The sequence below is a fragment of the Helianthus annuus genome, chromosome 8 (assembly GCF_002127325.2).
Source record: "Helianthus annuus cultivar XRQ/B chromosome 8, HanXRQr2.0-SUNRISE, whole genome shotgun sequence".
Lineage (NCBI taxonomy): Eukaryota > Viridiplantae > Streptophyta > Magnoliopsida > Asterales > Asteraceae > Helianthus > Helianthus annuus.
Genome location: NC_035440.2, coordinates 107,881,025 through 107,904,835, shown reverse-complemented (window position 1 = coordinate 107,904,835; position 23,811 = coordinate 107,881,025). Strand labels below are relative to the sequence as shown.

Here is a 23,811-nt window from a genome sequence, read left to right as displayed (position 1 = left end):
AGGTAGGAGATATGGTTTTATAATGCGCATGGTCGCATTGCTAGGAACTGCTCTATACCCGGTCCATTGTCGACCGTGTTGTTATTGAGGCTAGGTTCTAGTATTTTTCTTACTTCTTAAAACGAAAAATAAATTTACTAAAAGTTCCAAATATAGTTGCTATAACTTATTTAACAATAACAGTTCTAGACTCAACTTTTACATCAATTCAACACAACTAAGGATGTAGCATGGTTAAACACGAAAATTCTGAGTTGAACCGTTGACTTTGGAAGACACCATTGGTTACTTTTTATGATTTGAACATTTTTTTTTTTTTAATATTTAGGTTATTTAGTGTGGGCTCACGCCCCCTGCAACATCATCTCCATAGCGTCCCAAACACCGGGGCGTTATGGAGGGGCGCTATGGCCACTCCGCCGAGTAGATAACGAGCGCTAAAGGATGATTTGGGGGCCCACGTGCATGTTATCCAATCATATTTCTTTCTTGGCCTCTTTTTTTCGAATGAGGCTTTATTCCACACCATTGTTACCCTAAAACCTACGTAAAAGGCCTAGTTTAATTTAAAAGCAAGAAGAACTTTTCTTTTATCAGTGGTTTTACCTAAGTGGTCGAAAAGGTCTCAATCAGGTAAAGCCTACAACGTAAAAGAAAAGTCTCACAATCTTTAAAATTGGACCATACCCCTAAACGGGTCAAAGATCCGCCCCTAAGGCGGGTCGTTAAACTAAATCATAGACTGAGAAGTTAAATAGTCAAAACCCGACCGATTTGTTTGAGTTTAGATGGTCTAATTGGTTTTAACGCCTTGCAAACACCCCTACCGACAACGATAATAAAGAAACAACAAAAAATGAAAAGAATCGTATTCTTTTAGCTATGTAACCAATAGTATCACATAAAAGAAACAGACAATTTCGCCCTCAAACCGCAAATTTAGACATAAGTTAACATGTGACAAAGGTTCAAGACAATTTGGGCAATTAACAAGACAAACTTATTGGTACAACAGCAATTAAATAACACAGATTCCCTAATTCCTTTATTTGTATTCTTGAAAGTTGACATGCCCTGTTGCTTGTGCATGTTCCACAGCTTCCTAGATTGTCAAACAAAAAAAAAAAAAAGTGGCTAAATATAAACAAAATGCCATTGGCTATAACAAGCAAAAGGGGTTCGTGTCATTCTAAGCGGGTTCGGGTTAAAACAAGTAATTTTGGTATGCATTGAAATGGCCCGAAACACGTTGAATTATTTTATAATTAATTAGCATGTCAAATTTGGTTAGAAAAATTATATTATTTAAAAAGAATTGACAAAATGATTTAGGAGGTTTTATGCATTAAAAGTCCTTTTAGTTATAAACATAATCCATACCCAGTCAAAACAGGTTGAAACACTTTGATCAATTTTTTTATTTTATTTATTTTTTTTTAAACTGAGGTCAAATATGATTTTACATTTAACAATAACCTAATTTGTTTTGATAAAAAAAATCAGGAGATTTTATAGATTAAAAAAAAGACTCTTTAATCAACTTTCAATCCGTTTGACCTATTTCTTTATAGCTAGTTATGTTGATTTTACTAGCTTGACCCGATAAACCAAAACCTAAATTGACCCATTAATAAATAAGCGGGTCGAACATGTCACCTCTAGCGATGAATTACATGTATGTTACTTAAACGCCTTACCTTTTGACCGATCACGCCAATTTGACAAACCCCGCAACGCAATGTGAAGTTGGCGGTATCAGTATAACTTCTTTTCCTATAATATGCCAAAAAAATCTAACATTATCAACAATGATTAACAAAAAAAAAAAAACTTAATGAACTACAAATTTGGTGTACCTCTGTTGATCCTTTACAAGATTTAGAGCAAGTGATTCATATGGCCCAATGGTCCTATCGGTATTTACAGCAAAAATCGTTTGATCGAATTCTTCAGGCGCTCCATCCGCAGGTGACATCTATGATGACATCAGCATTATATGAAACATGAATTTCATCTATGAACGACGCATTTTAAAATACATGCAAGAAGGTACAAACGTAATGTATGCATACAAATTAATAAAGAATGACATACAGCTAAAGCATCATAATGGAGTCCATCGTAGATTAACATAACCCGTTCTCGATAATTTTTTCCCTGTCAAACAATTATATATAAAGATAGGTTAACTGCAACAAATGAACAAAATATGAATATTTGATTATGATGGTTGTAAATGCCAACCTGCCCATACAAGTCACATCTTGTGGTTTGAATATCATATGCTGCAATTTCACGACCGTAATAATCTGCTAATATTGAAAGCTCTATCGCACCTTCATAAAAGTGGTGTAATTCATTTAGTTTTTGCAGGTCGAACAAACGGCATGCACATTCATGCCAAAAGCATACATGTAAATTAGCATACTTCTAAATTATTATTATTTTGGTCATTTGGTGGGGATTACATAATGGAAAAATAATGCATTTTAATTTTTGTAAGTATCTATGCTCGGTGATATATCCGATATATCGGTTAACGGTCCAAATGTAAAATATCGGTACTGATATTATCGACAATATTGAAGGATATATCACCGATTTTCCCGATATCAGTACCTTTCTTCTTAATTCTACCATTCGTCTTATTGCTGCTATTAGTGTTTACTGTCCAAATTAAAAGCCCGTCAAAGGCATATGAAATCATGCAAAGGATCCGAGCCCATCCAAATGATGTTCAGCGGGATAAACCCAAGTAGCTCTGGCCCATGATCCAAGAGACCCGAAACTAGTTAATCATGCTATCCTTACCTTCTAACCAATCGGCCAATCACGCTATCCTTACCTTTCAACCAACCCCTTCGATTCAGTTTCTGCAGCAGTATAAAATCTCGGACCCGATGGATGCCTACAGAAAAATTTGTTTTCCAGCAGTGATGGCAAGAATCCGCGAAATAATGTTCTTTCTCCTTTTTGTGTTCTTTCTGAATGGAGCTACGCGAGGGAAAGCTCAGCTTTCTACCCTGCCGCAAAAGGGGGCCGCTTTCTTCCCCCCAAAAATGCCAGTTCCGCGCGCCGTCAGGGCCTAGCAAGAAGCATAATTCTGTTCCAAAGCTTCGTTTCATTCCAGCAACAGTAGTCTATGGTTCGAAGCGCCGTGTTCCATCCGGCGCGAATCCTCTCTATAACTAGTATAGTGGAGGTCTTACTTGTATTGCAATAATGAAAAAATGTACGAACACAAAGCAAGTCAGTATAAGTCAGAAAATGTACTGACTTCTTGTGAATTCGAACTATAGACTACTGTTGCTGGAATGAAACGAAGCTTTGGAACATAATTATGCTTCTTGATAGGCCCTGACGACGGAACTGGCATTTTTGGGGGGAAGAAAGCGGCCCCCTTTTGCGGCAGAGTAGAAAGCTGAGCTTTCCCTCGCGTAGCTCCATTCAGAAAGAACACAAAAAGGAGAAAGAACATTATTTCGCGGATTCTTGCCATCACTGCTGGAAAACAAATTTTTCTGTAGGCATCCATCGGGTCCGAGATTTTATACTGCTGCAGAAACTGAATCGAAGGGGTTGGTTGAAAGGTAAGGATAGCGTGATTGGCCGATTGGTTAGAAGGTAAGGATAGCATGATTAACTAGTTTCGGGTCTCTTGGATCATGGGCTAGAGCTACTTGGGTTTAGCCCGCTGAACATCATTTGGATGGGCTCGGATCCTTTGCATGATTTCATATGCCTTTGACGGGCTTTTAATTTGGACAGATCTGGAGGGCCTTCTTGCATGGACTTGGGCTTGCTTTGATGATGGGCAGGCCTTTTCTTTGCATAGGCCTTCCCTATATATAGTACTGGGGCTAACGCGCTAGGTCGAGCGGTCGCCGAAGCTTGCTTGTTAGTATAAAACTAACGAAACCTCAAACCAACCAATATCAAGACTACTCGGGCATACTTAGCTTTTCCTCCTAAGATAAGAGCTTTCCACCAAGCTTGTCACTTTTATCAACCTCTTCACTAATTACCTAGTAACTTTGAAAAATGAATTTCCACTAGGGGTAAAGTAAAATAAAGGGAAGATGAAAAAACTACTACCCTAGCCTAGTAAGTACTTATCTATTTCGCGTGCCCTTCCTGTACTGACTTACTGTATACCGTTGTTAGTGGACTGACAGCGTCAGTTGGAAAGGGGCTTTTCTGGAGAAAATGAAAACTTGATTCATGTAACAGGCTTAAACGTAGTTTTATCCGTAATAAGATGCCTATTCTCTTTAGGGATAGAAAACCAATGTAGCTTAGCATACCTGGCAAGATACTTTAACCAAGGTATAGACCGGGAGTACTTACTCATAGGTTGCTTGACTTCGTGCCTATCACATCACAGCTTATACCTTTCATTTAAAGGCTCAAGCCTGGGGCGAAAGCCCGGTCTTCCTTCCCCTCCAGCATCTGCTCTCTAGTTAAGTAAGGTGAAAACATCGATTGAATTGAATTAGTAGAAAACTGCCTTAGAAGGTAAGATGATCCTAGAGGCAAAGCCTTGGATTCAATTCCAATTCTCCCCTCTGTAACTGCAGCTTCAGCAATTTCCTTAGTCAGGCCATTGACCGGGATTAGGTAGTTACAAAAGAAAAGCCCTTCCTTAGAAGTCTAAACCAAGGCATTCTGTTTCTAATACTCAAATCGAAATAGTCTTCTTTTCTACAGGCCCAGTCTCTTCTGATAAGTTCGGCAGCAAGGAAGTCTATTCCCTTGGATTCTATTTGGAATCCTTACCACCGGGGATTCCCCTATCCTCACAATAGGAACATACTGAGGCTAAACTCTAAGTCTTTGTCTTTGAGTAAGTTGCTATTGAGCTCAGCCCCTGGTAACATACTAAAGAATCATAAGAATCATATCCTGAGGACTAAAGAAAAGCTGCCTTGAAATCGAATCTGAAACTTCAAAATAAAGGCCTGTGAGAATTTCTGCTTTTAGAAGCTAGGGGATCTTTAGTGTATTCTCTTTAGTGTTAAATGTTAGTGTTTTGCAAGTTGCAAAAGGTTAATTTGCTAATGGTAGGAGAGTATACTGAATTATTAGTGTGTGGGGTTCTAGAGTGAACACTAGTGTATTTGTGAGCTGAGTGAACAAATCCTGACTATTGATTTACATAATCAAATCGTAAAATACACTAGTGTATTTTCATCATCAAATCCTGGCCATTGATTTACACTTGTGTATTGATAATCAAGGGCTAGGATTAGTTCACTAGTGTTCACAATCAAGGGGGTTGTTCACAAATGAACCTAACCCTAGTGTTAGATTGCTATATATATAAATTCTACATGATAAAAATTACCGATATCTCAAATATCAGTCCTTGACCGATATCGGATTTTTTACCGCATTAACTGCTTAGGTAAGTATAAGTGTCTTATTTAATAAGCAAAATGGATCAACGCGATACCTGAGTATGTACCAACTACAAAAGGTTACTTGCATGACAAGAAAACACAAAGGGGTAGAAACATACCTCCCCATTTCTCCGGGTTAAGTATCCAAGCACAATATTCTTCATTAGGTTTCCCGAGAAACGCTTCACAATACTTCGTTGAATCACTAGCTACCGTCGCAGCTATAACCTTTAATAAAAAAAAAAAATACAAAATATTTTAATGTTTAATTAAAGACTTCAATCATCATCAAAATATGAAACAAATGAAAGAAAAACAGTTGAATTAACCTGTCTCAATTCCGCAGCCTTATTTTTGTCATGATCCATGACATACCTGCCAATGAACAACCAAAAAAGGAGTCAAAATCAGTAGCCAGTCAGCCAAACAAGAAACAAATAACGACAACGACGTATAAGTTTTCGAGTTTCACCCAACGGCATTGAATAGGCAGCTATTATCCGACGGAATCACCCGTCTAACTATGCTTCCTTCCATCTTCTAATCAAGCACCTTAATTTGTCAAAGGTTAATTCAAGATTTCAAACTAACATAACAACAATACATCACAAATCACAATCTCCATCAAATAAATATCAAAAAACATTATTTAAATAACATCAATCTAGTAAAATCTTAACTCAGGCAATACATCAAACACTTGGTGTGCACAATCTTTTCCCCACCTGATTTTGTTTCAAAGAAGCAGAAATTAATCCTAATTCTATTTATGTTTGCTCAATTACGTGTGTAAGTGTGTAACCAATCAAATTTTATAAATCAACTATAACAAATATATGAAAATTGGGCATTTTAAGACGAATAAAAAGAATGAATTCAGATCTGCGGAAAAAGGGTACCTGTAAATATCTTGAGAAACTGAAGAACCGACAAGAAAAGAATCTGTTGATGGGGTTGGATTCAGAAGACGCAAAATTGTAATGATCTGTGTTATATATAGCTTTTGGGATTTGGGATTTTGAAAGGTTTTGGTGAGCCTGTAAATTTGAAGAAAAAAATTATATCTTTTGAATCTAAAGATATTTTCACTACTAAAGCATTCACATCCAAGAGGCATCATATTCTGAGTGAGATGTTTTTAAAATATAAAAAGTATAAAAAGTGATTGTGAAAATATAAAAAATATAAAAAGTGATTGTGAGTGGATGAGAGAGAAAATGTTACTGTTCATCTGTATATTTGGGGGACACTGTTCACCCCCTATAATTTTTTAATATATTTTAAAAGTGGTTGTGAGTGGAGGAGAGATAAAAGATAATGATAAAAGTATAAAAAAATATTATTTAATTGAAAAGTAGAGAGAAAATGTAGTGTTTTTTAGTGTAATTTAGGATGAAAATATAGTAGTTTGGATGTGAATACTCTAATTCTTTTTACGTAACACTATTAGTAACACGTGTTTGGTCATGTTAATTTTAGCTCTAAAGAAACTCAATTTTAATGTTCAAAATCAAAATACACGTTACGGCAGGCTTACAAACATTTTTTTTATTAATGTTTCATTAAATTAATACACGATGACATATAAAAGCTAACAATGTAAGGCTAGAGGGTATGGTGATGGTCCTCCAAGGGAGGATGATCCGCCAAGTAGGCGCCACGTCATAGTCCTCCCAAGGATGGTCCATTCACCAAAACTAGAGGGTATGGAGGATGATCCTAGTCATAGTCCTCCCCACCACTTTTATGTTTTTTTTATTCTTCTACTTTTTTTGTGCAATAATCAGTTATACGACCCGTATAACTCTATACAAATTGTATGCATATAGGGGTGTAAACATAAGATTTTAAGGGTGTGGAAATAATAAGAACCAGAAAAAAAACCATCAGTTTTCGATTACGGTTTGGTTTAGTTCCCACCTATAGTTTACTAGGCATCTTGTTACAATATTAAAAAAATGATAATTGATCTTAAACAATAATATTAAAAAATCCCTTGATATTATCCAAAATTTTGTCCGTTTGTTCACGTGCCTGCACAGTGCACACTACAATCCACAGTTTACTTGCACATTTCTTTCCAATAAATACCCAACACCACCACCCCCTTCATAACCATCACCCCCAAAATTTTCAATTCAGAGTAACTGAGTAACTGATAGCGATAATAACATGAAGAACACCGGAAAAACAATCAAATCTGGCGGAAAACACGGCCAGGAAGCACGCTAAGACAGGAAATCAACCACCGGCATGAACGGATATCCGAAAAAAGGAGGTCACGGCGGAAAGTTCACCTGGTCCGGTGATAGCAACTTCTCTCCGGCTGAATTAGGTGGCTTCGATCGGCTGAATTAGGTGGCTTCGATCGAGCTGAATGGAGGGGCCCACCATTGTTGCTTCGTCGCCATCGTTTTACACTCGACGGACTCGACGGGACGTGGGGGTGGCGGCACGGTGTGACGGCCGTCGCCGTTCCTCGACGGGGTGGGGACGGTCCCCATACCCCTTAGCCTAACACATACTTGACACCTAGACCATGTGTAGTGGTGAAGAAATATAATGTCCCCATCATGTGGCATTATCCGACACGTGTCATCCCAGTGAGCATGGAACATTATAGCATAAAGTGGTGTAGTGAGACATTATTCCAATAACGCTCATATTATTTTTAATGCAAAAAAAAAAAAAAAATCAAAAGTGATTGTCAGACATGTGGGGAACACTAATTGGCTAGTCAAACCTTGATTTGCATTATTCAAAAGTGGTCAGACATGTTTGAGCGTTTTAATTAAAACGCCACACTCATTTTTTTTCGAAAATAACGCCCGGTAACGCCCTGTGGCGGCCGGGGCGTTATGAGGCGTTTTTTTTTGAAAAATTTTTAAAAATTACGCCCCACTACGAGTGGTTTTAGTGTAGGAAAACATATAGAAAATAAGGTTGATCAAACAAATCAACGAAATGGTATTCATATTTAGCTAGAGTCTTGACTTCTTTGTTTTTAATTTAACTTGAAAAAGCATAGATGTAATATGTGTCAATCTAAAACTTGATTAACCTAATAAAAGTTTGGCCACCTAACTCGGAATCCACGTTAGTGTGCTATGAAATTTGAAATCGTTTTGTTATGTAAATTATTATATTTAATTATTTATTAAATATGTATTACAAACCCGTGTATTGCATGAATTGATATTATTTGAAATCATATATTAATTAATCAATTAATTTATATAGTATCAATTATCAATAACATTATTGTGTATCATGTAGTTGCATGATGTTTAGTTGTTTTTTTTTCTTATGCGGTTATACTCTTCTTGTAGGTGTTGTACCAATACCTTTGCTTGCCATGTTTCCTTTTTTGTTATTAAAAAGTAAATTTATTGACGGCCATTAATGTTAAAAAAAGTTATTTTTTAATTAATTAATTTAATTATTATTATTAATAATAAGAATAAGTGACATATATGTATTAATTAGTTATTAAAAAAGTTAAAATAAAATTTGAGAAATATAAGTGATATCTATGTATAGGGATGACAATGGGTCGGGTTTGGGACGGGTTTAGGTAATCCCAACCCCAAACCCGATTAGATATGCTTATCTCAAACCCGTCCCAAAACCCATCGGGTTTCTAGCGGGTTTCGGGTAACCCATTATTTTAAAAAAGTTTACCCGTTGGGTATACCCGACCAAAAACCCATCGGGTAACTACTAATCAATTACATTTAGTATTATCACTAAAGAAATATATCAAATAACTATAAGACCACCCGTAGTGGGGCGTGGTTTTTAAAAAAAATTGAAAAAAAACGCCAAAAAACGCCCGGGGACCATTACACCCGGCGTTTTTGAGCGTTATTTTCGAAAAAAAAGTCGTTTGGCGTTGTTTAAACAACACTTTGAACAAGTTTCACCAGCCAATCAGATGGAGACACTTGGAAATTGTGCCGGAAGGAAGTCTGGTCGCCTGGAAATTGTGCCGGAATGGCTTTGTGGTTAGCCGGAAAACCTGCAACTTTGGTCCCTGTAGCCGGAAATAAACGAAGAAGAAGATGGAACGCAGAGGAGGTTTAAAAGGTTTGGTTTTGACAACTTTGATCCCTGTAGTTTAGATATGGTTTTAAAGATGGAGATAACTTGTAGTTTCCTTTTTTTTAAACTTAAACTTTCACAAAAGGACCCGAAATATGTGTGAAATGAATCCCAAAGCACATGTGTGATACCCGAAACATATCACAGGGACCCGAAACATAGCACTTGTAGTTTCTTTTTTTTTTTTAACTTAAACTTTAATAATTGGAAGGGGTGTTATTGGAATAATGCCTCACTATGTCACTTTTGGAATAATGCCCCATGCTGACTGGACTGCCACATGTCGAATAATGCCCCATGGTGGGGGCATTATTTTGTTTCACCACTACACATGGTCTAATGTATACGGGATAAAATACCTATGTGTATAGAAAAAAGGATGTATTATATTTACATATTTAAAAATATAAAAGAAATTATATCGGGTATACAATCGGGTAAACGGGTTTACTTTATCCGGTAATTGGGTCGTGTAAACGGGTATGTCACCAAATCCCAAACCCGCAAAAAAATAAAAATAAAATAAAAACTAGTCCCAAACCCGTCCTAAACCCGTCCCAAACCTGATTAACCGACCACAAACTCGTCCCAGATGAGTCGGGTTTCGGGTTTACCCATCGGGTTCAAGTTCGATTGCCATCCCTATCTATGTATTAGGTCATGTGTAGTGGTCAAGCCCCATAAAGCCCTATAAGGGGGGTTATGCGACAAGTGACAAAAGGTGTAAGAGAGGGATGGTTATATAACTTGAGTGTGTAGTGGTAAGGGGTTATATAACCCCTTCAGTTATACACACATATGTATGTAAATATATGTGTGAGTGGTGGAGGAAGGGGCATAGCGTTATAATTTTCGCTGGAAGTGGGGGAAGAAGAGGCATAGCGTCCGTTGCTTTGGTGTAGCAAGGCGCCATATCCTTTGCCACTATGGATGGACTTAGTTAGATTATTAAAAAAGTTAAAATAAAATATAAGTTAAAAATTAGGTTGAAGGAGAGAATGTCACATGATATTAACCCGGACCCCTTTATTATAATTTTGATTTTTTTTAAATTCTTAAATAATTTTAAATATTTTTTAAAACTCTTAAATAATTTCAAAAGAATAAAATACTATATTATTATTATTTTGAGGGAATTTACATCCATATGTTGATAGTAATGCTGATTAATAGTAATCTCAAGTTCTCAACTTTGTTTGCCATTGGTCCAAACTAAGCGCGATGTTTGGCTTAGCTTTTCAAACAGTGTATAAAAAAAAAGCTAATCTATACTTTCTATAAAAGGAGAAATCCAAGTGACATAAGAAAAGCTGATGTGTCAACTTGAGAGCATGTCTAACAAGGCTTTTCTTATCTCATTATTACATCATAAAGCCTAATATATAAATCACTTTAAAATTCAAAGTTGGCCCACATTTAGATTCCAAAGGTCTGCCCATTCAAAATCTCATACAAACCACTGTCCATTCAAGCCACTATAATCAAAACCATTGCCCATTCAAAGGTCTGCCCATTCAAACGAATGTAATCAAACCACTGTAACCAAACCACCGATGATTAAAAATTCAAACTTCAAAACCTCTGACGATTCAAAATTATGGCTCCAAATTCAAAATTACAGTGGCTCCAGATATATAACATATCATCTTCTTCAATCAATTACTCTCTCTAATCAACATCTTCTTCAATTCAAATTCTGGCTCCACATTCAAAATTCAAACCATTCTATAAATAAGACATAATTAACTGGCTGCACATTCAAATCTCTCTCGCTGATATCTGCAAGCGTGTCTCTCTCTCTCTCTCTCTCTCAAATGCATCTTTCTCGACTCTCGTGATTTAGCCGCTATTCTCCGATTACACAATTTTGTTCGAATGTTTGATGATTTTGTTTACATGTTATCGTTCCGGTTGTTCCAACATCGTCGTATCAATGATGTTGGCCATCACACATCAACTTTCAATGTCGATGTTGCAATATAATTGTTGCAACATCATGAAAAGTTGCATGTGTTACATTCTTTGATGGGAGAGTTGCAACTTCAACCGATGATATGTATCTTCTATTGTGAAAAGGTCAGTTGTGCTACACCAGTTGAGAAGAGACCTTTACATTTTAGGTTTGTTTCTTATTTTTTATTAACTGTTAAGATGCATGTTTATATTATTAAAATGAACTACTATAGAGAAAAATATTGAATTTGAATGAAATATTTATAAAGTATTACACGCTAGGATTAACACTTGCTAAGATTTCGTAGACTCTAGCCTTTCTCCATGTGATTTCATGCTATCTTTTTAATTTCAGGTCAGTTAGCATGTTGCAGATTTTCTGATCCTGTTCTAGAAGCTGTGTAAGAAACTCTTCGGCATTCTTCTGGAAGTCTGATGGTGGAGAGTGGAGGACTTCATCGAGCAATGCTATGCTGTTCCAGGTTTTGATGTTATTAGTGTTGTTGATTATGTCGATTTTCCTGTTTACTTCTTGGTTTGTTCTTTGTTCTTTGAGTGACCACATCGAGAATTGTGTTTTAAGATCGTTGGTGTTTGACCAGTGGTAGAAACTGAACTTTGCCATGTAGATTTTTTGTAGGTTTTCTGATTTGGAACTATTTTTGACAGAAAGTGATTTATAGGACGAGTTGTTGATGTTTTGAATCAAAGCGAATCATCGGTTTTTTATTGAGTTTAAAAAACGCGTTTACATGGAAAATGAATCGTTTAATTGTAATTTTCATAATCTGCTTTTGTTCTTTGAATTTCGATATTTTATCCCTTAGGTTTCTTGGTATTTAATTTTACGGATTTCCCATAAAAGTTGGGGTTTTGAAAAGGTTTTTGCATTAAAAGACTATTTAATGAAGCAAATTATGTTTATATATACTAAACTAGTCTAAGTTCCCGTGTGTTACACGGGTGGCTAAACAGGAAAAAACTAAGTCCTTTAAAATTGTGAAGTAAAAATTATAATTTTATATACATTGAATTATTAACGAAAATGTTAGAGAGTACACGAAATAATTGAAATACATGAATAGGACAAAAAAATCACAACTAATTGAGGATCTCTTTATAAACAACGTTAGTTGTTTTATTCATAGGTTTACCGTCGTTGTCAAGTATTAATAGCTTTACTCCATCTCGATTTTTAACTATTGATAAAGCAACATACAATTGACCATGATTGAAAACGGGTTGTCTCAAGTACAAACCAACTTTTAATAGCCTTCTCCAGATGCTCCAGCCTCCAAGCATCAAGAGGCAGCGGGGGCTAACCCGTCTTCTCAAGCTATATCCGTCCCTGACCAGAGTGCTTATGTTTGCTAAAACTGGTTCTTTAAATTCATCTCAAATCCTACAATCCACAAAAGTACCTGCATTTCACGTTTCATCTGATAAATCTTTAACCCCATTGCTTAAAAATGATCCAAAAGTTCTAAATACACGGATTAAATAATATCCAAAGAGCTATTTAATGTGAAAGATAAACTTACATGTGAGCTTCTCAAGGAACTGCAGACAACACTTGTATTACTTCAAATATACCTAAAAATTTCACTAGTTTAGTAGTTATCTACTTTGAGTCGGGTCACATAAGGGTCAAGGTCAAAATGGGTGAAGTGAAAAAAGATTCAATTAGGTTCGATCAGGTTCGGGTTAAAATGTGTCTTTAAAAACTATCAAATGACCAAAATTAATAATCATAGTATCCTAAGTTATTAAACAGATTATAAACTCTTGTCTTATATGTGTGAGTATAACTACATTTTGAGATGCCAATTACTTAAACTTACGAAAAAAGGTTGGGCATATTACAACTTTAGTAACCTGTTCTTAATGGCAATCCAACTTCAATTTTCCATGTTTGGTGTGCTTCTGCAAATGATTGATAGAATTTTACGTTAGTTTGTCTCATGAACATTTATACAAACACATGGCGTGCATATTTTTTATGTAAAATTTGATCCTTTTGAATCCATCTTTATTATCCAATATCAAATATTGGGGAAGCAATCATCCAAAATGATCGTCTTCTCCAGTGAGTAGTCTGCGTCGCCGGAAAACCCATATTGGTGAACAGGCTATAATACCATTTCTCATCTAGACACCAAAGTCCCACACAAAAGACCTACAGATCAAAGAGAATGCAAATTTAACTATTAACCCTTTCTCAAATCCAAAAATCCCATGAATCAAAATAATAATAATAATAATCCAAAATAAGATTTTTCTTCAACAATTCATCATCAAGATTAAAAATTTAACTATTACCCCTTTCCCAAATCCAAAAGAAGATAAGATAAACACAAGACCAACCTTCACCACACTCACAGAATGCTTTGGCTACTGCAGAGATCTCCAATGGCTGTTGCAAAGTTGTCTCACTGCAACAACCTAAAAAAATCAATCTAATTTTCTCAACATCCGTAAACAAATTACACAAAATCTTGAATCCTAAAAGTCCTAAACAGGCCCGGTTTTGAGTGCATGATCCAAATCAGCAATCAGATCATCCACATCTTCAATACCAACAGATTTACGTATCAAATCTTCAGTTAGGCCCCTCGCCTTACGCACCTCTGCTGGTATGACTGAATGTGACATGAAACTCGGCAATGATATGAGTGATTTTACGGTTCCTGCCACAACACAATTCAGTTATAAAATATAATGGGAACATCCCGGGCAGAAAAAAATTAAATGTCAACGAACCCAGAGAACTAAATCAAAATGCACAGCCGTGAACCAAAAATAGATGATTCAAATCAAAGGCATAAGGAAAAATAATACAAAATAATATTCAAGACCCAAATACGCCTACCAGCTACCTAAATTAAAACACAAAAATGAAGTTGAAAGATCCAAATACACATACGAGAGAGCTAAATTAAAACACGAAAATGAAGTGGAAACAATGTTGATCCAAGAGGATTCAGTTTGTGTGAGGAAATCAGCAAAAGAAAAGATCAATAAAAGTCACAAATAAAATACATAAAGTGAAATTATTATAGGTGATTTAATCATGAAATTACTTTATATGAATTAATCGTTATCCATATTATACGTGGAAGCCGCATAAATATTTAAAAAAATGGCCATCACCAACCATTAACAACCTAAACTGACCACATTCATGTTGAATCTAGTGTTCTTCAGCTGGCATATATTCAAAATCAAACCAAAGAAAATGCACATGTGGGTTAGAGAAATTAGCATCACTGGAAGCAGGGGTTAGTTTAACTATATTGCTTACTTCTAACAATCCAAAAAAGTAACCAAACATCTATTAGTTTAAGTGTAAAATAGATAAAGTACATTGCTGTTAAAAAAAAACTTTTCGTTTAGATTTTCTCTTTTAAACCAAAATAAATGATTAAGTTAATAAATAGAATCATAAATAAGATTAAAGATATGTTATTATGACTAACAGAACACAAAAAAATACAATATGCATTAGGTGGTTGGTATCATCCCACACTCCGTTTATGAACTTTTATGTACCCAACACGTAGAAAGTTTAGAATTTCAACCTGAAACGGGGTGCGACCACTCCACCCACAAGATTTTCATACTCGACCTTTTGAAACCCAGCATCTGCGATCATCAAAGCAAAAACCTATTGATACAACACTTGGTGGTAAATGATGTATTCCCCTCATTCATACATATGCTTATCTGCCATAAACTATATTGGTCAAAAGGCGGACCACAATGTTTTTTTATAGTAATGTTAGCTTCTTACATCAAGTAAGTTATATATGAAGACGAATGCAATGCACATAAAACTACTCATCATAATTGCATACTTGAACAGTCCCTTGGCAATATGGAATGTGAAAGAAAAAGATGAAGATGTGGTATGCTACTGTTAGATGCCTCTATTACATACAAATACAAATCCGATAAAGATGTGGATATGCTATTGTTAACTCATGATATGCATTTATCATGCTTTATTTTGAAAATATAGCTCATAACAGCTTGAAAATATAACTCATTAATCATACTCAAATATATGAAGAATAACAGAAGCATCAAATCAAATTAAAAAATAGGTTTTTTTGTTTAATTTAAATTTCAGTCGGTTCTCGTGGTTCCATTTAAGCACATGTGTGTCGAAACCAAACCGACCCGGAAGTGATATTTCAAACAAACCTAGAACCGGAAACGGATCACTATTAATAAAACAGTCTGTTTGGTGGTTTTGGAGGGTCGGGTCCAAGGTTCTGGTGGGTTGGAAACACTAAACGCTGACCCCTAATTTCCAGCGGCAGTAATCACTCCAATTACAAATCTAAATCACACGCACCAGTAGCTATATTTCAGGCCAAATAAGTTAATATCAATTTTGCACTCAAAAATGCAATCCAGCGATGGACTATAAGACACCCAACTCAGCCTAAAAACAACAAAGAATGCAGTCCAATTGAACCTAAACACAACAAAAAGTGCAGTCCAACGTTTATTAGAGGCAATAATAGAAAGCATATGTTTGTTACCTGTGATGCAGTAGTTCCAAGCACAGATGAATTAAGGACATTGTATAATCATCCAACCCCTTCGCTTTGTATAACCTGATATAAGCATCCAACCACGGAAGTATAATCCTCCAATCCCTTCGCGTCGTATAACCTTCATTAAATCACCCCGCCCGACGACATTAAACCTTATATAATATATAAAGGGTTTTGTACTCCAAAATTAACGATTAGAGATTTAAGAATAAGTAAATGGAAAACCAATTTCTTGAATATTCATTGTTTAAAAACCTAAAAGATGAAAATAGGAGGGTGAGATATCAAGATTAAACATGCATTAAACATAAATCATGAAAGAAAGATTGATGTGTGTAAAATGCAACATATAAATCACATCAATTAAGGCATAAAACTAACCCTTTTTAAGTACTAATGTTGGAAAAAGAGTGTTTTTGTCTTTCTTTTGTATTTTCAGGATGAAATGAGCTCAAAATCACAAAAGAAGCAAAAAGACAACTAATTCTAGCATAAATACAAGAAAAGGAATAAAAGTAGACCGCCCGGACCCTCAACGGCACCTCCCAAGGCAAGAAGAGAAAACAGAAGACTGAACACGCCCCGTGTTCAGCGAACACGGGGCCGTGCCCAAGAAGCAGCAGAAAAGACAAACCAGTAGAAGCTTCCATTGCCCACCACGGGGCCGTGTCCAGCGGGCACGGGGGCGTGGTGAAAGTACAACAGGCGCATTAATTGTAATTGCGAATTACAATTAATGAAGAGAGAGAATGTCAGACGGGCACGGGGGCGTGTCCAGCGGACACGGGGCCGTGCCCAGCCTTCTGTTCAGCCTATAAATAGGGGTGCTTGGTTTCATTCCATCTCATCCCTTGGCACACCACCTCTCTCACACTTCATCCACCACCCACCACCACCATAACACCATCATCCACCACCATCATCCATTGTCCATCATAGAGTGTGTGAGTCGTCTCGGGATCCAAGATTGATCGTAAGAGTTCTTGACAATCAAGGCCATGTTTGCCTAAGTCTCTTACATCACTTGGTGAAGACAAGTGTTTAGTATAATACTTTTTATTTTTAATCTTTTGCACTTTAATTTGGTTTTGTATTAATGACTTTAATAACTAGTTACTTATGTTGAAGGTGATCTTTCCTTATCGTTTGTCCGTGGTGTCTTGGCATTATTTTACTGTCTATATAAAATAAAAGATTTTCACCATTCATATCTCCACGGTCTATATGGAGGTATGTTGGCTACCTGGTCGGGGGTTAAGGGAACGGTTTGGTAAGGGTCTTGCCCTTGTTCAGTGTTTAGAGGTCCTGCTTGGGACCTGGGTCAAATTTAGTAGGATCTCCTTCAATGCCCATAGGTATTGGTTGGTAATTTCTGACACAAACATGAGTGATAGTAATTCTTTTTACTTTCGGCACTCTTATGGTATGTGGTGTCGATTATGTGGAGGCGAACATGAGGAATTAAAATGTTATTTTCTCAATTATAGGCCCCACTATATAGACCCACCGATTCCTTGTAACCTTAAGAGGGGCGAAAGTAAAAATAAGCACTATCTCTCCCTCGAATGCGCCCAGCCAGATATTCTAGGAGAAATGCTCCTTGACGAGTTATTTCAACTAGAAGAGCTAATTCTCAATTGGTCAAAAGAACTTAGGAAGGATTTTATAGATCCATCCCAAGATGATGACCATGAGGAAATGTTGGAACCGCATTCCGACAACCTCGTTGCTCCCGAAAATACCTTCATACCTAGAAAGGACTTGGACGATAGTCGTCCCTGTGTCGATTGTGCCGTGAAGGACTCCCCATCGACTTCGTTCGATGCATACATAGACCTGAGCGATTCGGCATACACCTTCTTTAACGAGAGCCCGGAAAAGGGTTGGACTTGTCCACCTAGAATGAAAATAGGAATTACCCTCACCGATAACCTCTTGCGTTCTCGCCTTAGTATAGGACAATTAAGGTATCTTAGGCACTTTGGGGTTGTTCCCACAAATCAAGAACCACCCGATATAAATAAGCTCCTTAGTAGCAACAAACAGCCTCCCAACACGGGGCCGTGCCCGGTCAACACGCCCCCGTGTTCACTCAGAAGATTCTCTGCTGATTTTGTCAGAATACGGACAAAATGTGTCAGGATTTTCTCTGCACACGGGGCCGTGTCCAGCGGACACGGGGCCGTGTCCAGTGTGCTGTCGTTTTCTTTAAATGCAGCCTGATTCCTGCTCATTTTTTACCACTTCACTAAGCAGAGATTCCTGGGATCTTCACATATACCATCCTAGGTAAGTGCTAAAAGAAGGTTCCCAAGGACCATCTTGTCTTTTCCACTTTTGTTCATTTCTCCTTCTTCCAAAATTTTTCGAACATCTCCTCCATAAAAGCTTGGAAACCCCATGATTCCAATCTTCTATGTAAGGTTTGTAGGATTTTTGGCTACGGATTCTTGTTTAAAGTTAGTTCCATAACTTTGTTTTAAATTATCTAAGCTTAAACCACAGTAAAAGAATGTTAAAATAATTTAAGACCCAAGAATCGTTAGACAAAAATCCTGCAGACCACTGAACACGGTGCCGTGCTCAGTGAGCACGGGGCCGTGTTCAAGGTACTGTTCTGCAAAAGTTTAGTTATCTTCGGTTTCTTTCACAGAAAATGGCCAGCAGGAATCGCGGATCATCTTCACGAAATAACCGAAATGGAAGAAGGTCATCCACGGCAGAAGATTCCCTAGTAAACTATGTTTACGCTTTAAGGGAAGCCATAGACGAAATGACGGGAGTAGAAGAAGCATTAGTGGACCGTATTAATCATCTGACGGTAGGATTGGAGGGCTGTCTTCGAGAAGTAAACCTCCTGCACCAGAGGTTAAACCTTCTCGCTTCCCCACCTTTGGTTCCCGTGATAACCCAAAGAGCGTGGAATGTAGTACCCGAGGTCATCATTCCGGCCGAATGGCACACCATGCACCAAATGCCTCAACCAAGGGTGGTGCAAGGAATCCCGGTGAGCGTTCCGCCTCAAGACACCGAAGAGAATGAAGCTACCTTCTACCTCCCAAGGGAGATAGAAGAATGGCTTTGAACAAAAAACCGAGGAGCCGTCGGCTAGAGAGTGTTACTACATCGGGAAGCTATTCCCGAAATTTTCCTAAATAAGTAGAACCCTTATGATAACCTCATGTATCCCCTAGTTATTTGGCTAAATTTATGTAATATCTCTCTATGTTTGCAATGTTATGATGGTTTTTAAGATTGATGGTTGTTTAGCGAATAAAACACACTCATGGTGGTAATGGATGAAAAGGGGAACGAGAAAAATGGACCCATGCACGAAGAACAGAGCAACCCGACACAAATCTCCATCACAGAAGGCTCAACACGGGCCGTGCCCTACCAACACGACCCCGTGCTGAGCCACCTGCAGAAAAACACCCAGTTCAGGTAACTGGACACGGGCCGTGTTCAGCGGACACGCCCCCGTGTCCAGGCTTCTGTTTTAATTCTTTAATTTTCGTTACTGGCACCTGACCACGGGGCCGTGCCCGGTCACCACGGGGCCGTGTCCAGGATGCCAGTAACATAAATCTTTGCTTTTTAACCTACTTTTACACATTCTAATCAACCAAAAACCTTATTTTTGGACACATTGAGGACAATGTGTAATTTAAGTGTGGGGGGAATGCTAAAACCTTGAATTTTGCAAATCCTAAATACAAGCCTTACACAAAACTCTATTGGAACCGCTAAACACCCCAAATTTTTTTCAAAAAAAAACTTTTTCATTTTTTTTATCATTTACTTGTCAGTTTAAGTTGGGAATAACAAGTTCTAAAAAGGTTATATTTTTACAAATTTACAACCGATAGCGTCGTGATAACAAAGAACCAACATAAGAAAATTACGAAACGGCATAACAAGTCTAGTTAAAAATTCGATTATATATACTTGATCACATTAAAAACCCATTCCCACAAAAGTGAGTTTTGAGCCTTTATTGAGCATAAAGATATACATATTTAGACTAAATGCTCATTTTTCGTTTCTTGTGTGAATAGCCGCTTGGTTCTTACAACTCTAGAACTTGCAACGACAATACATTCCGGGTCCTTACCAACTTAAACCCAAGTAAGTAAGTGATGGAGGCATTAGGACTAACCATATTTTTCTTTCTAAACCATTATTTTTCATTTTTTTTACCACCTACCCAAAATCCCCCTAGATAGCCCCTTTGAGCCTAAACCTTTCATTTCATTACCCCAAAACCTTTTTACCCACCAAAAATCCTTTTTATTTTTCACCCTTTATTTTAGTAACAAGCTCGGTTTTTTGTAAACTCGCCTTTTTTATGTGATGAAAAAAAAAAAACAAACAAACAAACAATGATGAAGTCAAAAACAAACAAAAGCTATATAAAAGCTTGTTTGGAGAAATACTTCAAAATAAAAAGTCACTAAAAACAAGGTATGTCACGAAAACCGACGCTTTTTACGATTTTCGCCCTTTTTTCTAACTAACCCAACCAACCACCTTTAACCAAAGCCTAACCCTTCACCCCAAAAGTCCTCTTGATATTTACAAAGGTAAAAAGTTAAAAAGGAGGAAGATTGATTGCTTGACAAGCCTATGGAAGGCGTAAGTTCCATGCCGCTCTCGAGTGATTCACTAAAAATTACACCTTCGGCCGAGTGTTGAGTGATCCCCCGCGAGGTATGTGAACTTGTATATAAATGGAATTTTAATAAGGCATGCTATGCCCAAATAAGTAATTTATCTTATGAAACGTTCAAAATTCATCATAACGAATAGGATTGTAAATAAATAAAAATAAAACTTACAAAGACCTTGGATTCCCGACACTCTAGGACAAGCTAAAAACTTTCTCTTCTACCTATTCCATTTGGGAGTGTAAGCCACATTTAAAAGAGTTTTGCTTGAGGACAAGCAAAAGTTCAAGTGTGGGGGTATTTGATGTGTGTAAAATGCAACATATAAATCACATCAATTAAGGCATAAAACTAACCCTTTTTAAGTACTAATGTTGGAAAAAGAGTGTTTTTGTCTTTCTTTTGTATTTTCAGGATGAAATGAGCTCAAAATCACAAAAGAAGCAAAAAGACAACTAATTCTAGCATAAATACAAGAAAAGGAATAAAAGTAGACCGCCTGGACCCTCAACGGCACCTCCCAAGGCAAAGAAGAGAAAACAGAAGACTGAACACGCCCCGTGTTCAGCGAACACGGGGCCGTGCCCAAGAAGCAGCAGAAAAGACAAACCAGTAGAAGCTTCCATTGCCCACCACGGGGCCGTGTCCAGCGGGCACGGGGGCATGGTGAAAGTACAGCAGGCGCATTAATTGTAATTGCGAATTACAATTAATGAAGAGAGAGAATGTCAGACGGGCACGGGGGCGTGTCCAGCGGACACGGGGCGTGCCCAGCCTTCTGTTCAGCCTATAAATAGGGGTGCTTGGTTTCATTCCATCTCATCCCTTGGCACACCACCTCTCTCACACTTCATCCACCACCCACCACCACCATAACACCATCATCCACCACCATCATCCATTGTCCATCATAGAGTGTGTGAGTCGTCTCGGGATCCAAGATTGATCGTAAGAGTTCTTGACAATCAAGGCCATGTTTGCCTAAGTCTCTTACATCACTTGGTGAAGACAAGTGTTTAGTATAATACTTTTTATTTTTAATCTTTTGCACTTTTTATTTGGTTTTGTATTAATGACTTTAATAACTAGTTACTTATGTTGAAGGTGATCTTTCCTTATCGTTTGTCCGTGGTGTCTTGGCATTATTTTACTGTCTATATAAAATAAAAGATTTTCACCATTCATATCTCCACGGTCTATATGGAGGTATGTTGGCTACCTGGTCGGGGGTTAAGGGAACGGTTTGGTAAGGGTCTTGCCCTTGTTCAGCGTTTAGAGGTCCTGCTTGGGACCTGGGTCAAATTTAGTAGGATCTCCTTCAATGCCCATAGGTATTGGATGGCGGGGATCCAAACTCTTTGACCCCCTCATAAGTTAACTACTATTAATACTATAACCCGGCTATTTAGGACTGTATCCCTGCTAACTCAGACTACTTAGCCGAGGGTAACGTCACCGCCGAAAGCGGGGCCTACCACAATTTGCATTAATAACTTAATTCATTATCTTTCAATAATCCGACCCTTTAGGATTGTATCCTTGCTGACTCAAACTACTGGGTTGAGGGTAACGTCGCCTTCAAAAGAGGGGCCTACTACAATAACTAATATAATCTCTTAAACAAGTGCAAAAGTGCGAAAATAATCAAAGGTTATACTAACACACGTGTCGGATCCAAGTGATTCATCTTGTCTATCTGTTTTTATTTTATTTTATTTTTCAGCATTTAGTTAGTTTTTATTTTTCTTAGTTTAAAACATTTTTCTCACTTTTTGATTTGATTAGACGTTGAGGATAAACCGGTATTAAAAGCTCTTGTGTCCTTGGACGACCTCGGTATCTTACCAACACTATACTACGTCCACGATGGGTGCACTTGCCCATATGTGTGTTTAGTGTTAGTAAATATCGTGTTTTATAAATTTAAAACTTGGCTAAAAGTGTAAAAAGGGGCTTAAATATACATCTAAAATATATTACACTACACACGCATCAAAGATGCATGTAGAAAATTACAGGTCGATAACAAACTTACCTGTTTGTTTTAATCGCAATTAAAGATATCTACGGTTCGTTGAAATTGAGAAGATAAAACTGTTTAGAAGAAGATAAATGAAGATGAAACACATATTAAACACGAATAATCAAACAACGTATAGAAGAGTACAAATCGAGAAAACAAACCTGGTTGATTCAAATATTCAAAATCGAGCTTGAGAGATTAATCGCCAAAGCGGAATCTCGCAATATCTCTCAATTTCCTAAAACTTCAATATGGAATCAGAGATCTGGCCGGAAACCAAAACAAATACCAATAATCAGCCAAAAAAGCTCACTTAAACATATCATCAAACAGCAAATCTAAATCGTAACAGATGAGAATGGCAGAGATCTAGGGTTTGGAATGTTGTTGAAATCGAAAAGACGATGTATCAAACAATATGTGTTTGTCAAAATCAATCATTCCATTGGACTGAATCAGGAATCCTCGAAGAACTGGCTTATATTCCTTCCTCTAGGGTTTATAAGCGATAATAAGGGAAACGTATTGTAGAAGATTTTGAACTAATTGACATAACTGATTGGGGTTTCCATATGAAGAACAAATGAGCGTTTTCTCAAATGAAGTTGAAGGAGAATTGAGAGAATAGGTCATTGGCGCCCAAATTATAATTACCTGCCTAATCACATATGCCACATCACATGGTCAAATGGTCAACATTATTTTGCTTTAATATAAGAGATAGATCTACACGTTTTCATAATTACAAAGTTCAGTATATAAACTCATAGTCACTTCACCTGTTTTTTCATCACGTTTTCCTAAGAAGATATCATACTTTCAGGAAAGTCGAGTTATATAGTTTATTCAAATGGCCTCATTCACAGATGCAAAATCGGATGATTTCAAGCAGCGTTTTGTTAGGCAAATCGAGGAACAGGTGTATGAAGACAGGGCTACTCTTCAAGAGTTGAAGAGATGTTTTGATGGATTGCAGGTTGGCCTGCTCACTAGAGAGCAGGTTTCCAGAGATCTTATGCGCATGCCTTCAACTTCCGTTCGTGAGCTTTGTGTTGTTATGTAACACCCTTGGTATTATTTTAAAGATTTTCGTATAATTAACGAAA

General features: G+C 37.1%; 2 protein-coding genes across 4 annotated transcripts; one reads left to right on the top strand and one right to left on the bottom strand.

The window, feature by feature from the left end:
- Nucleotides 1-857: 857 nt before the first annotated feature.
- Nucleotides 858-6,510, bottom strand: LOC110873623 (OVARIAN TUMOR DOMAIN-containing deubiquitinating enzyme 2). Of its 2 annotated transcripts, none has more exons than XM_022122585.2 (9): nucleotides 6,299-6,510; nucleotides 5,872-5,951; nucleotides 5,729-5,774; nucleotides 5,519-5,627; nucleotides 2,245-2,336; nucleotides 2,095-2,157; nucleotides 1,857-1,975; nucleotides 1,698-1,773; nucleotides 858-1,102 (listed from the first exon to the last, which is right to left on the bottom strand). In XM_022122585.2, the coding sequence occupies exons 2-9, from the start codon at nucleotides 5,934-5,936 to the stop codon at nucleotides 1,046-1,048; spliced, it is 627 nt and encodes a 208-aa protein (XP_021978277.1). In that variant the 5' UTR covers nucleotides 5,937-5,951; nucleotides 6,299-6,510; the 3' UTR covers nucleotides 858-1,045. The 2 variants fall into 2 exon arrangements, with proteins under 2 accessions (XP_021978277.1, XP_021978278.1); XM_022122586.2 differs by having other exon boundaries at nucleotides 5,872-5,939; nucleotides 6,299-6,317.
- On the top strand, nucleotides 2,647-23,689 carry LOC110873624 (uncharacterized mitochondrial protein AtMg00170/AtMg00620-like). 2 transcript variants are annotated; one of them, XM_035975865.1, is made up of 3 exons: nucleotides 2,647-3,590; nucleotides 11,809-11,935; nucleotides 23,572-23,689. In XM_035975865.1, the coding sequence occupies exon 1, from the start codon at nucleotides 2,799-2,801 to the stop codon at nucleotides 3,087-3,089; it is 291 nt and encodes a 96-aa protein (XP_035831758.1). In that variant the 5' UTR covers nucleotides 2,647-2,798; the 3' UTR covers nucleotides 3,090-3,590; nucleotides 11,809-11,935; nucleotides 23,572-23,689. The 2 variants fall into 2 exon arrangements, with proteins under 2 accessions (XP_035831758.1, XP_035831759.1); XM_035975866.1 differs by lacking the exons at nucleotides 11,809-11,935; nucleotides 23,572-23,689 and adding an exon at nucleotides 3,675-3,788.
- Nucleotides 23,690-23,811: the final 122 nt, after the last annotated feature.

Excerpts from the sequence above, each read along its gene's own strand:
- LOC110873624 (XM_035975865.1), top strand. The coding sequence starts at position 2,799 with ATGCTATCCTTACCTTCTAACCAATCGGCCAATCACGCTATCCTTACC.
- LOC110873623 (XM_022122585.2), bottom strand. The coding sequence starts at position 5,936 with ATGGAAGGAAGCATAGTTAGACGGGTGATTCCGTCGGATAATAGCTGC. Across the intron at positions 5,775-5,871 it reads TGCCTATTCAATGCCGTTGG|GTATGTCATGGATCATGACA; the intron begins GTGAAACTCGAA and ends GTTCATTGGCAG. Across the intron at positions 2,337-5,518 it reads TAACCCGGAGAAATGGGGAG|GTGCGATAGAGCTTTCAATA; the intron begins GTATGTTTCTAC and ends ACTTTTATGAAG.